Consider the following 12827-nt stretch of genomic DNA (forward strand, 5'->3'; position numbering starts at 1 on the left):
GCACGAATCCTGCACGATCTTCAATACTTCGGCAGCAGGGAGAAAGGTTCAAGGCGCGTGCAGATTTAAGACGTGGAGGTGGGTATAACAGGAATAGGATGGCCAGGGTAAAGGTAGAGGACGTATGGTGGATCGGTTCGGCGATTTTCTATGGATTATTGTTCGTAAATATCCATTGCCCCGAGCTCGTTATGCCCAATTACTGAGGAGCAACGCCCTTCGCCTGAGCGAACTCCTTCAAGTAGTTCACCAACTTCTCCACACCCTCCAACTCAACCGCGTTATACAGCGAGGCACGAATACCGCCAACGCTCCTGTGACCCTTCAACTGGTACATATCCATCTCCTCCGCACCCTTCAAGAACTCATCCTCGAAACCCTCACCCTGGATCCTAAAGGGCACGTTCGTTCTTGAACGGCAGTCGGCGTCAGCGACGATAGTGTAGAGGGAGGGGTAAGCGGCGAGAGTGTTGTAGAGGAGGGAAGACTTGGCGGTGTTGCGGTCTTCCTGGGCTTGGAGGCCACCACGGGCTAGGAGATGCTCGAAGACTAGGTTGGCGATGTGGACGGGGAAGACGGGGAGGGTGTTGTAGAGGGACTCGTTGTCGGCGATGGTCTTGTAGTCCAACATGATTGGGGTGACGGGGACTCCGGCAGCGGAACATTGAGCCGCATCAGCGCGCTCGAGGAGGTCTTTGCGGATGATGACGATAGTAACACCGGGCATACCGATGTTCTTTTGCGCACCGGCGTAGATGATAGCGTGCTTGCTAACGTCAATCTTGCGGGAGAGAATGTTGGAGGAGGTATCGGCGATCAACTCAACGCCCTCGGGGACTGTTGGTGGTGCAGGGAACTCGACACCGTCGATGGTCTCGTTGTCGCAGTAGTAGAGGAAAGCGGTGTTGGCGGGGTCGGAGGTCTTCCAGGTGTCTTGCGGGGGGATCGAGCCAAACTTGCCGTTCAAGGCCTTAGCGTTTGCGACAACGTTGGTGCCTTGAGGATATAATCTCTTAGCCTCGGCAGCGGCCTTGGAGGACCATGCACCAGTAACGACATAGTCGAGCTTAACACCCTCAACGGATCCCTTCTTCAGCAGTCTGTGAGCCAAGACGTTGTAGACCAAGGCGGAGAACTGCGTGGTTCCACCACCCTGCATGAACAAAACATCGTAGTTATCTGGGATCTCGAGGAGAGTGTTCAGGTTGGCGACGGCGTCCTTCAAGATCTTCTGGGCGGGCTTTCCACGGTGGGAGAGCTCGGCAAGGGACATTCCGCATCCCTGGTAGTTGATCAAGTCCTTGGCTGCCTGCTCGAGGACGTTGGTGGGGAGCGCGGCGGGACCGGCGGCGAAGTTGACGACCTGCTCTCTTGACTTGGACATGTTGCTATGAGTATGGAGAAGGCGGATCGAGGATGATCTTATCGAGGGTGTATCTCGAGGAGTCACTAACGACTTTAACTTTTGCACAGCCACGGGACGGGGACTTGCGTGACAGACATCGCATCAGCCACTTCCGATCCGCTCCTGATCCGTCCAATTCTTGATCCGTTCAGTAGTATTTCACCCCATATCCTTCTCATTTCATCGTTTTCTCCGTCGTTATTTCTTTGACTCCCACCGGGTATCGGTTCTTATCGTCCAATCCCATCACTACCGATTTCGCAGTTGCCGCTTCGAGTCGCCGCTCCCCCGCGCCACGGTCCTCGAGGAACGCCTACAACCTGAATTTCTGGATCTGTCGTGTAACGTTGATACACCCCCTCCACTCTCTCTATTCGGTGCAGATCAATAGCCATGGTCGCACTTACCAGGGCATTTGGCCTTCAGGCTCGCCAGACTGTGAGGTCCGCTCACCTCTTCTCCGGATCTCAGCGTCGTCTCCTCGCCTCCATCAAGACTCCTCAGACTGCCGTCGAAAAGATCGTCCAGCAGTACGCTGATGGTTTGGCGCCCGGTAAGGTCGTTCGCTCCGGTGACTATGTCTCGATTCGCCCCGCACACTGTATGTCCCACGACAACTCATGGCCCGTCGCAACCAAGTTCATGGCCATTGGCGCAACCAAGATCCACGACAACAGACAAGTTGTTATGACCCTTGACCACGACGTCCAGAACAAGTCTCCAGCAAACTTGACCAAGTACGCCAACATCGAGAAGTTTGCCAAGTTGCAGGGCGTTGACTTTTACCCCGCTGGTCGTGGTATTGGTCACCAGATCATGGTTGAGGAGGGATACGCTTTTCCCGGTGGTATGTCTGTCGCCTCCGACTCTCACTCCAACATGTACGGGGGTGTTGGCTGTCTCGGTACCCCTGTCGTCCGTACCGATGCTGCTGCTATCTGGGCCACTGGTCGTACTTGGTGGCAGATTCCTCCTATCGCCCGCGTCGAGCTTACTGGTAAGCTCCCTGAGGGTGTTTCCGGAAAGGACGTCATCATCGCCCTCTGTGGTGCCTTCAACAACGATCAGGTTCTCAACCACGCCGTCGAGTTTGTCGGGTTTGAGGCCATCAAGGGCTTGAGCGTCGACGACCGGCTCGCCATCGCTAACATGACCACTGAATGGGGTGCGCTCGCCGGTCTCTTCCCCGTCGACACTACCTTGATTCAGTGGCTCCGCCAGCGTGCCGACCGCCACGCCTCTCGCCAGTCTGAGGGCAAGTCCCACTCCCGTGTCACCCACGAGCGCGTCGATGCCCTCGAGAACGAGATGGAGTCTATGAAGGCTGACGAGGGTGCCATTTACGCTAAGCGCCTCACCCTCGACCTTTCTTCCCTCACTCCTCACGTCGCCGGTCCTAACTCCGTCAAGATCTCCACTCCCCTCTCCGAGCTCGCCAAGGCCGACATCAAGGTCAACAAGGCCTATCTCGTCTCCTGCACCAACTCCCGTATCTCCGACTTGGTCTCCGCCGCTGAGGTGATCAAGGGTAAGAAGGTTGCGGAGGGTGTCGAGTTCTACATTGCTGCTGCTTCCTCTGAGGTTCAGGCCGATGCCGAGGCCTTGGGTGCATGGAAGGACTTGATTGACGCTGGTGCTAAGACTTTGCCTGCTGGATGTGGACCTTGTATTGGATTGGGTACTGGATTGTTGGAGGATGGTGAGGTCGGTATCTCTGCCACCAACCGTAATTTCAAGGGACGTATGGGATCCCGTGAGGCCCTCGCATACCTCGCTTCCCCCGCTGTCGTCGCCGCTTCCGCTGTTGCTGGTAAGATTGTTGGTCCCGCTGAGTACCCTGACGTCAAGCCCACCGTCTCCATCGAGGCCGCCACTCCTGCCGCTGCTGCTGTTGTTGCGGAGGCTGCCACTACCGAGATCCTCCCCTCCTTCCCTGAGGTCATCGAGGGTGAGATCGTCTGGTGTGATGCCGACAACTTGAACACCGACGCTATCTACCCCGGAAAGTACACCTACCAGGACGACGTCCCACGGGAAAAGATGGCCGAGGTCTGTATGGAGAACTACGACACTGACTTCCACGCCAAGACCAAGAAGAACGACATCCTCGTCGCAGGATACAACTTTGGCTGTGGATCTTCAAGAGAACAGGCTGCTGTTGCTATCTTGTCTCGTGGTATTCCTGTGGTGTTGGCTGGTTCGTTCTCTGATGTTTACAAGCGTAACGCTATCAACAATGCCTTGTTGTGTGTTGACATGCCTTCCCTCGCTGAGAAGCTGAGACAAAGCTTTGCTGGATCGAAGGAGTTGACGAAGAGGACTGGATGGAAGGTGCAGTGGGATGTTAAGACGAGCACGGTGAAGATCTTTGAGCCTTCAGGTGAGGAGTGGAGCGAGAAGGTTGGTGAGCTTGGAAGGTTCGTGCAGGAGATTTACTGTGAGGGTGGTTTGGAGAAGTGGACCAAGTCTCGTCTTTAGATGTGAAAAAAAAGCGAGAATGGCAAGGAAGATATCATATACCGAAATAATTTGTCGACGTGGTCGGCGAGCCCCGAGGGTCATGAGCAATTGATGTTTATGCATAGATCTAGTGCCGAATGACTGACGTACTCCGCGACACAGTTCAATTATATGTAAAAGTAACTGGTGTTTGATCGCATTCCGACTCCAACCCGAACAACACCCGATCTTTGCTATAATGGAGCCGTGGGAAATCCAACGAGATCTTTGCATCAAGCAAGTCACGTAACACCGAATCAGCAGAGGATGGTCAAATCTTGAGGATATGTATATATTCAGATAAAAAGCCTAAAAACGACTCAGTACCATTTGTAGGTCACAGTCATCGGATAGTCAAGAAACACATCTCCTTGCTTCGTCAGTAGTGCCCGTCGCACCACCGGCGTACTCGTACTTTCACTCGCCGTCGTCGCCTTACTGGCCGCACTGGAATAGCCCGACATGCTGGACGTATCTACCAAGTCCATCACGGACGATGTCTTCGCCTGTGCCAGTCCAACCTCATTCCTCTCCAGATCAAAGAAAGCATACGCGAACTGAAGAAACGGGTCACCCAACGCAAAAAATCCCTTCCCTTCCGGTACCGCGATGATAGGTAACGCACACACTACCTTGCCCGCAATCGAGTCCGTGAACGGCAGAAGCGCTTTCGCCAATGGCACGGTGATGTTAACAGCATCCCAACCGAAGGAGTACGTCATCGTCGTATTGGCAGCTAGAACAGCAGAGCAATCATCAGTTTGGAATGCGTAGAGACCGATGTTGCTGTTGTAGCTTGCGTTGATGGAGGATGCGATTGATTGGACGGTTTTGGTGGGAAGCAATGAGACGGTGGTGCCGGAGTCAATTGACACTGCTAGCCCACTCGCATTCGAGGTAAGAACCTCTAGTGAAGCCGCGCCTGGTACGTCGATGGAGACGCTGTCCAGCTGAACAGTAAAGGTGGAGTTTGGTGAGAGACCAGGGAGGAGGGCGAGTTCTCCTTCAAATTTGGTGGAATCAATCCCGCCGAGGATGAGCTCTCCTGTATCGGCGTCTTCGTCATGGTAAACGCTGAAGGATCGTGAGGAAAGTACACCTTGAGAAACAAGATTATCGAGGAGTGTGGGATACGCAGACCCGTTCCCTTCGTTAATTACGACACTTTCCTGCGCTGCAAAACCCATCCCAAGAACGCCGTATGTCGAGGATACCGTCCCTGTCGCTAAACCGAAAGTCTGGTTACTCACAGTCGCATTCCCTATCGAGACGGTTTCTGTCGCATAATCACCCTCCACACTCTCCCCGCCGACATAAGCGACATTGAAACCCGAGTCTCGGTAGACATACGTAGACGAACTCGAATTGTCATACGCGCCCGACGTACTACACGACGCCGTCGCTTCCTTGCAGTATGCACTCGACGCAGACTGAACCCACAAATCACTTGATCCCGTGTCCAGCACGATCTGCACAGATTGTGGAGGAGTACCGATGCTCACTGTAAGATTGGTCAGCGCTCACGTATCCGTGAAGTCTTTTCGCAGTCATCCTACCGTTCACGAAACAAAAGCCCTGTGTTTCCCAGGCATTGTCGAGGTTGATGAGAGCAGCCCTCTTTGCTCGTCTAGAAATCCGGGAATTGCGAGTGTTGGAGATGTTTCGTCTGAATGGCAACGCAAGAGTTCCTTCCTCCGTGCTTGCTCGATCAGGCCTGCAGAAAGGCGCCGTTGGCAAGATATCAAGCTTCGGTGATGCTCTTGGGGCAACATTCTTGGCCGCGACGTAGGACGCAACCAAAAATACAGACGCAGTAAGTGTTGCCTTCATGGAAGACTGTTACCAGTCGTGGGATAGAGGACGACGACAAATCAATCGCAAGTACCCTGGGTGCGTTCTGTTAAGTACCGCCAGCTGGCATCCTCCGCCATGGCTCCAGATTGCGTGATGTCCACACTCATATCAAGGCATCGGCTACGGGCCGCAGCAGCTGTTCTTCAATACCCTGCTCCTATATATAGCCCAGTTGCAGCTATGCCGTCAGCACATTCGCGGTAAAGTGCAGCGGTACGGGTGCACGGGCCGCTTCCGAAAGTTGAACCTTGATTTCAAAATAATTAGCGTTATGTAAGTACAACGACAAAAACGATCAGATACGGCCATACCATGATGAAAGCACAGGATCCCGTCCGATCTCCTAAGTTAAGCATCATAGGGCCCAGTCAGTACTAGCGTGGGAGACCAGCTGGGAATACTCGGGTGCTGTATCTTTTGTCCATCCTTTCTTTTACCTCCCACCTCTTTTATGACTGTAGTCGCCCTTATGATACCGTGACTCTCGTTTCCCACGGAATGTAGCCTCAGAAACTCTCGGGTTCCCACGCGAACATGAGGGACACCACCTAATCTTTTGGCTCCCACGGACTCGCAAGTTTAAGTCATCCGTAAACAAGCAAGGGTTATCCAGAGGAGCTTGGTGGCCGCTGCTTTTGAAGTTTTATGCAGTATACCATACCTTTGTGAACGGTTTATGCTTCGATCGATGTTGTTCTAGCTTCGGCTTTCGCAAAGGTCGTTGAGTGTTAAGTCGGACTTCTTTCCGAGTTATGCATGCGGACGACGCGCAATACGCCAGAATGTTGTCCGTTAGTCGTTCGTACGAAACCTTGGGCTAGGTTGTTCTGCGGTGGTTTGATTTGCGTCGCGCCCAAACACCGGTACCATTATTTCTGGGCTCGTTGAACATACAAAGGTCATACTGAGCGTACGGTCCGAGGTTCCTATGCCATGTAGAACAGCTTTCCGCACGGTTTAAATCTCGTAACTGCTAGCGCTGTTAAAAAAGCCGTGGCAACGACGTGGCATGTGTTCGTTTAGGCGTTGCCGTCGCGGAGTCCTAGGGAAGATATGAACATATTAAAAACGTTGGGCAGTTGTTTACCGAATGAGCAGCGACGTACTCGACGCAATGCGCCCTCAGCATGAGAGCGTTGTGACAAAGCTGTGTGCTGACGTTGGTGTAGTAAGGTGTGCGTCGAACAGATGTCTGATGAACAATGTGCGATGTGGGCAGTTACTGGGTTAAGCGGTAGCGGTAAGAGTTAGATAAAGCATCTCGCGGATCCATAAATTCTGTTTGGCACCGAGGCTAGCTTTCGTGTACTGCCAAACGTACCTAGGCAACTGGCGTGAGAACCTGTGCGATCAGATGACCCGTATAGGTATTAGTGTGAATCAAAATTGTCATCTCATTCCGGCGACGATGGTGTAGTGGTATCATACCTGCTTTGGGTGCAGGTGGTCGTCAGTTCAATCCTGGCTCGTCGCCTTGATTTTTGCTTTATGGCGGCATTCGTCCCGAGCACTGAGAGGCTGCCAGCTATCACGCGTCCAGGTACCCGACGTAAGAGCGGTGGGGGAACCCGAGGAAACTGAACACCAAAGATTCGACCCGACTTGATCCCAAGTTCGAAAGACAACGAAACGACAACCTCAATCGTTCACCACACGGACCTGTCCTGCACTGGCTGTTCTCATCACCCTTCCCCATCAGCAGATCAACCTATTCAGAATGTCTTCCACCACACCCGCTGATCGTGACATTGTCGTCGTTGGGTTCGTCCTCAATCTACCCTTTCTCCCCTCCAACACCCATCACTAACCGCTCCTGCAGTGCCGGCGTAATTGGCCTCACAACCGCCCTAATTCTTACCCAACGCGATCCCTCCATCGCTTCCCGCATCCACCTCATCGCACAACACTTCCCCGGGGACCACTCTATCCACTACACCTCCCCATGGGCAGGCGCCAACTTCTCCTCTGTCGCCGGTGCGGACGAGAACGCGATCAGGTGGGATCGCATGACCTACCAGAAGTTGTGTGAGATGGCCGCCGATGAGAAGATTAGCAAGGAGGCTGGGATCAGGTTCATTCCGGGAAGGGAGGTCTGGGATGAGGATGTGTTACCGGATATGGCGAAGATGGAGAGTTGGTCGAAATATGTCCTGGATGTACGTCTCCCTTACACATTTATAAGCGGACAAGGCAGGTGCTAATGTGAGGCCGGTGTAGTACAAAGTCGTCCCAAAGAACGAGCTCCCAGAAGGAACAGCGTTCGGGATAACCTTCCGCTCACTCGTCGTCAACCCCGCCATTTACCTCCCCTACCTCCTCTCCCGCCTCACCTCCCTCGGCGTCACCACAAGCCGCACCACCCTCCCCTCCATTACCGCCCCCTTTACCATCTACCCCGCGACCAAGGTCGTCATTAACTGCACCGGAGTGAGCGCGCAGACCTTGAAGGGCGTCGAAGACAAGAAAAGCTATCCCACGAGGGGGCAGGTCGTCATGGCCCGGGCTCCGCACGTATGGGAAACCGTTTCGAGACACAGGAAGCAGTCGATTACGTATATTATTCCGCGTCCGTACTCGAATGGTACCGTTACGCTCGGAGGGTATATGCAGAAAGGGGTCGCCACGCCCGATACTTTCGCCTCTGAGACTGCGTCGATCCTACAACGTACCACTGACCTCCTTCCCGCCCTCAAGACTCTTCCCGACGAAAGCAAGAACCGGGGTGTTGATGTGTTGAGGGAGTGTGCGGGGTTGAGACCGTCTAGGGAGGGAGGGGCGAGGGTCGAAAAGGAAAGGATTGGGGAGGGGTGGTTGGTGCATAATTACGGGGCCGGAGGGACGGGGTACCAGGCTGGGTGGGGGATGAGTGTCGAGGCGGCCGACTTAGTTTTGGGTATTTTGGGAGAAAAGAGCAAGCTCTAGAAAGAGAAAGGGACTGAAAGAGACAACCTTCGTTGTCATGAGTAAAATTGATAAATGGATTGACCCCATGACTTCAAGATATTTACACGCACACACTGGATGCCCGTGTGCAGCAGCTGGTGCATGCTCTCGGTGCGGGACGCCGAAATGCGGGGAACTGAGCGCTCTACGTATATACACGTCCCGCCTCTCCTTCACAAATGACATCTGCTCCAATCGCAAAAAAGCTGCTTGATATACCGCAATGACAGAGAGGTACGAATGTTGGTTGCGTTACTCTACCATGTGCGGCAACTAACGGGTTTCCCACAGCACAGCTGACACAGAACCCGACGTCTTCGTTGTCGAGCACCACCCGCGTACGGCGACGACCCCGGCCATTGCCGTTATTAGAATTAATCGGCCGAAGAAACTCGGAGCCTTGGATTTTGCTTGTACGTTCTCGTCCATCTCCCTCCACTTCTCTCGCTGATCATCTGCTTGGGACAAAGTGTACATGAGACTTGGGTGTATCTTGCGTGAGATCGACGCCAGAGACGACGTCGACATCACCGTCCTAACTGGCACTGGAAAATTCTTCTCCGCCGGCGCCGACGTCAAATCTATCGCCGCCCGCCCTCCTCCCACAACTGATCCCCGCATCCACTGGCTCTCCTCGTTCTCCCTCGGCAACCAAGACTTGACACGTGCCTTCTATACCCACCGCCACCTTCTCATCGCAGCACTCAATGGGCCTGCGATAGGATTGTCTGCGGCATTGGTGGGGTGTTGTGATTTGGTGTACGCGGTCGAGGGTGTGTGGTTATTGACTCCGTTTACGAGTTTGGGACTCGTTGCTGAAGGTGGAGCGAGTTATTCATTCGTGAAGAGAATGGGTGTCGGCAAAGCAACTGAAGCACTCCTACAATCGAAGAAAATGGGCGTGGGGGAATTATACGAGTGTGGCTTCGTTAACCGCATATTCCCTCCGCAAGGGTCGTCCGAGTTCATGGAGACTGTGCTGGGGTACGTGAAAGACAGCTTCGAGGGTGTGAATATGGACAGTGTACGAAAGACCAAGAAATTGATTCGGACGCATATGGAGAGAGATATTGAGAGGGCGAATGGGATGGAGGTGCAGGGTGCTGTGGAGAGGTTCACGGCTGGGATACCGCAGCGGGAGTTTGAGAGGTTGGCGCGGAAGGAGAAGAGGCATAAGTTGTGAGTGGATTAGTCTTTGCTGATTTTTGGTTGTGTGCCGGCACGAGTAGTGAACGTGTATTTCTATTCCATCTCATTACGATGTCATGAGGGACCATCACAATCGACTGCTCCACCTTGCTTTTCATGCTGCTCATGACCCTGCGAACAATCCAAGCATGAATGACCTGTAGCTCTCTCCCCAGCTGCTGCCACTTGTGACCACCGCGCAAACTCGAATCACAATAGGAACGTGGGACCGAAAGTTTTGATGGCTGCGAAGTGAGGCTTCCCTGGCGTCGAGCGTGGGAAAGGAAAATTTGGAGGTACCTCTTAGATGAAGTGGTGTTCACATGTACCGGCACATCGCGAGGGTTACACACAGAATGACGAGTTACAGCAAAAAAGCAAAAAAGATACAGCACCCGAGTATTCCCAGCTGGTCTCCCACGCTAGTACTGACTGGGCCCTATGATGCTTAACTTAGGAGATCGGACGGGATCCTGTGCTTTCATCATGGTATGGCCGTATCTGGCAACAAAACAAAACATGCTGTTCTATGGTAGAATTATGGCTGTGGATATTCATGTGTGTTTGAGATCCATTTTACTGTGCTTTGACTCTTGGCGAGTACGAAGCATGATCACTACTATGAGCGGAGATGTTAAGGCATAACGATATTATTTCCATCACTTCTCCTCTTCCATCACCTCCGGCTCCATCTTCTCCACCTCCTTCGGCCCCTCCGCCAACCACTCCCACCCCCCTTCCTCCACGCAACAACAACCCTCCCCCTCCCTGCCCCATCCCCCCAACTCTTAACCCCCTCCCACCCCTTCCCCTTCACAATCCCCTCCACCCTCCCCGCCTGTTCCCACCCCCCAACCTCCATCACCAACCCCCTCGCTCCACCCACAAACGCCTTCTCCGCAATCACATGATAAAACCCATCACCCGTCCCATCAGGCGAGAGCAGCGCGAGCCGTGGTTCGTGGTGTCGGACGGAGGGGGCAGTGAGGCGGGTCCAGTCGTGGGGGGGGATGTAGGGTGGGTTCGCGGTTACTAGGTCGACTTCGTTGGATGGGAGGGAGAAGGTTGGGTGCAGGATGTTGGCGTGGTGGAGTTTGGGGGGGTGGGGGAGGTGTGAGGCGAATGCTGCGATATTGTCTTTTGCGAGTTTGAGGGCGCGGGGGGAGATGTCGTAGGCGGCGATATGGGTCGTGGTTGGTGGGAGGACGGTGGAGAGGTAGAGGGGGATACAACCTGTGCCGGTACATAGGTCGATGATGTGGAGGGGTGGAGTGTTTTCTGCTGGTACCGTGATTTCTTTTTTTCCGTTGAATTGTTTTTGGAGTTTGCGTGGGATTTTTTGGGTCGTTGTTTGTATGAGGTTTTTCTGGATCAAGCTTGCGAGGTGGACCGTCCACTCCTCTGTTTCCCATCTCGGGATCAGGACACCTGGTCGACACCCAATATCAATCCCCCCAAATGGCTGGGAGCCCAGCACGTATTGGAGTGGTACACCCTCAGCGCGTCGCATCACCATCCCGCGGAGCATCATGCGTCCTTCTTTGTAGTTTTCGACGGTGGTGCGTTCTTTGATAATGTCGTACATCCATTTCATTTCTGCTATTGATTGTTCGATTGTGCGGGTTTGGGGGAGGAGGTGGGGGATGAAGGGGGAGATATTGAGGCCTTTGCGGAGGTAGGCGGGTGATAGTCGGGGCATGGTATATCGACCTTGGAATAAGCTGGTGGATCGGGGGGTGAGGAGGACGAGACTACGTTACAGGGCATCGTATACTGCTGTGTGCAAAATTCTTGACGCGCATTTTCGTACATGCGCGAGACCCCTGTAACGGTAACATAAAACACCTCCAAACAGCTCGAAAAAGGGTCTATGAAACTCAGTAAGGGTCGAAATGCTTGGGAAGATATGTGCCGATATCGACCGCGACAAGGTAATCAACCAATATGCTTCTGGGAAGGATGTCTACGAAATAGCGACCAACATTGAGAGGTCTCCTCGCACGGTTTACCGAATTGTGAAGAGATTCGAGGAGACAGGTCTTACTGAGCGTAAGGGCAACTCAACCTGCGGGCGCAAATCGGCTGTTGACGAGTTTCTGGGCTCGGTAAGTAGACTATTACTGCTCATGGGTACCACCGAGGGCATGACTAAATGACCGCAGCAAATCAAGTACCTGTACGACAAAAACCCTACCCTGTATCAAGACGACTGTGCTGAGTTCCTCAATGATCAATTCGCTACATCTCTATCGCGCTACCATGGCACCCGCTACCTGCAAAAGATTGGATATACCCGTAAGGTTTTGACCTTACGGGCAGCCCAGCGCAACCCTATCTTACGCGCAAACCATGCCATTGAAATGGCTGACTATACTCAAGAGCAGCTGGTATTTGTCGACGAATCAGCCGTGGATGAGCGCACGGGTTCACGAAAATTTGGATACTCACCAATAGGCGCCCGCGCTATCCAGGAGAGGGTCTTTGGACATTCGACACGTTGGAGTGTGCTGCCGGCATTGACTATTGAAGGTTTGAAGGCGCTGCGGATCTTTCAGGGGTCCTTCAATGCTGACCAATTCGTCGAATTCATCGAAGAGGACCTCCTACCAATCGTTGGGCCATTCCCTGGTCCAAACAGTGTCATTGTGCTTGATAATTGTCGAATTCATCATGATCCAAGGGTTGCTGAACTCTTAGTGAACCAACATGGCTGCCGCATTGTGTTCTTACCGCCATACTCACCCGACCTCAACCCAATTGAGCTCTGTTTCAGCATGATGAAGGCCTGGATGAAGCGCAATAACAACGACCCTGACGCCCGTCTCGACCCTGCCTCATTTATTCGCAAAGCGATCGACTATATCAATGCAGATCTACGAAAAGATCCACAATTTGTACACGGGCTGTGGTTATGCGCTGACCGGCATGGATTTGCGCC

The 12827-nt window shown here is 53.3% G+C and overlaps 6 protein-coding genes and 1 non-coding gene across 7 annotated transcripts; 4 read left to right on the forward strand and 3 right to left on the reverse strand.

Annotated features, from left to right (window-relative positions):
• Positions 1-176: 176 nt before the first annotated feature.
• On the reverse strand, positions 177-1444 carry SAICODRAFT_30974 (phosphoserine aminotransferase). Its single transcript, XM_019167808.1, has one exon. It carries the CDS (start codon positions 1382-1384, stop codon positions 200-202), a length of 1185 nt encoding a protein of 394 aa, XP_019022995.1. The 5' UTR covers positions 1385-1444; the 3' UTR covers positions 177-199.
• A 354-nt stretch (positions 1445-1798) lies between these two features.
• SAICODRAFT_58989 (homoaconitate hydratase Lys2) lies at positions 1799-3883 on the forward strand (the record flags this gene model as incomplete). Its single annotated transcript, XM_019169644.1, has 1 exon — positions 1799-3883. The coding sequence occupies one exon, from the start codon at positions 1799-1801 to the stop codon at positions 3881-3883; it is 2085 nt and encodes a 694-aa protein (XP_019022996.1).
• A 341-nt stretch (positions 3884-4224) lies between these two features.
• On the reverse strand, positions 4225-5734 carry SAICODRAFT_26305 (acid protease; the record flags this gene model as incomplete). Its single annotated transcript, XM_019166929.1, has 2 exons — positions 4225-5405; positions 5461-5734. 2 exons carry the CDS (start codon positions 5732-5734, stop codon positions 4225-4227), a joined length of 1455 nt encoding a protein of 484 aa, XP_019022997.1.
• Positions 5735-7160: 1426 nt separating this feature from the next.
• SAICODRAFT_t115 lies at positions 7161-7232 on the forward strand. The gene has a single exon. It is a non-coding gene; the product is annotated as a tRNA-Pro (tRNA).
• Positions 7233-7475: 243 nt separating this feature from the next.
• Positions 7476-8680, forward strand: SAICODRAFT_26306 (putative D-amino acid oxidase; the record flags this gene model as incomplete). The annotated part of the gene is made up of 3 exons (XM_019166930.1): positions 7476-7519; positions 7578-7914; positions 7976-8680. 3 exons carry the CDS (start codon positions 7476-7478, stop codon positions 8678-8680), a joined length of 1086 nt encoding a protein of 361 aa, XP_019022998.1.
• Positions 8681-8924: 244 nt separating this feature from the next.
• Positions 8925-9884, forward strand: SAICODRAFT_35990 (3,2-trans-enoyl-CoA isomerase; the record flags this gene model as incomplete). The annotated part of the gene is made up of 3 exons (XM_019168463.1): positions 8925-8935; positions 8993-9114; positions 9172-9884. 3 exons carry the CDS (start codon positions 8925-8927, stop codon positions 9882-9884), a joined length of 846 nt encoding a protein of 281 aa, XP_019022999.1.
• Positions 9885-10447: 563 nt separating this feature from the next.
• On the reverse strand, positions 10448-11617 carry SAICODRAFT_66557 (modification methylase HemK). Its single transcript, XM_019170242.1, has one exon. It carries the CDS (start codon positions 11586-11588, stop codon positions 10566-10568), a length of 1023 nt encoding a protein of 340 aa, XP_019023000.1. The 5' UTR covers positions 11589-11617; the 3' UTR covers positions 10448-10565.
• Between the last annotated feature and the right edge of the window lie 1210 nt (positions 11618-12827).

This window comes from Saitoella complicata, assembly GCF_001661265.1.
Source record: "Saitoella complicata NRRL Y-17804 unplaced genomic scaffold SAICOscaffold_17, whole genome shotgun sequence".
Lineage (NCBI taxonomy): Eukaryota > Fungi > Ascomycota > Saitoellomycetes > Saitoellales > Saitoellaceae > Saitoella > Saitoella complicata.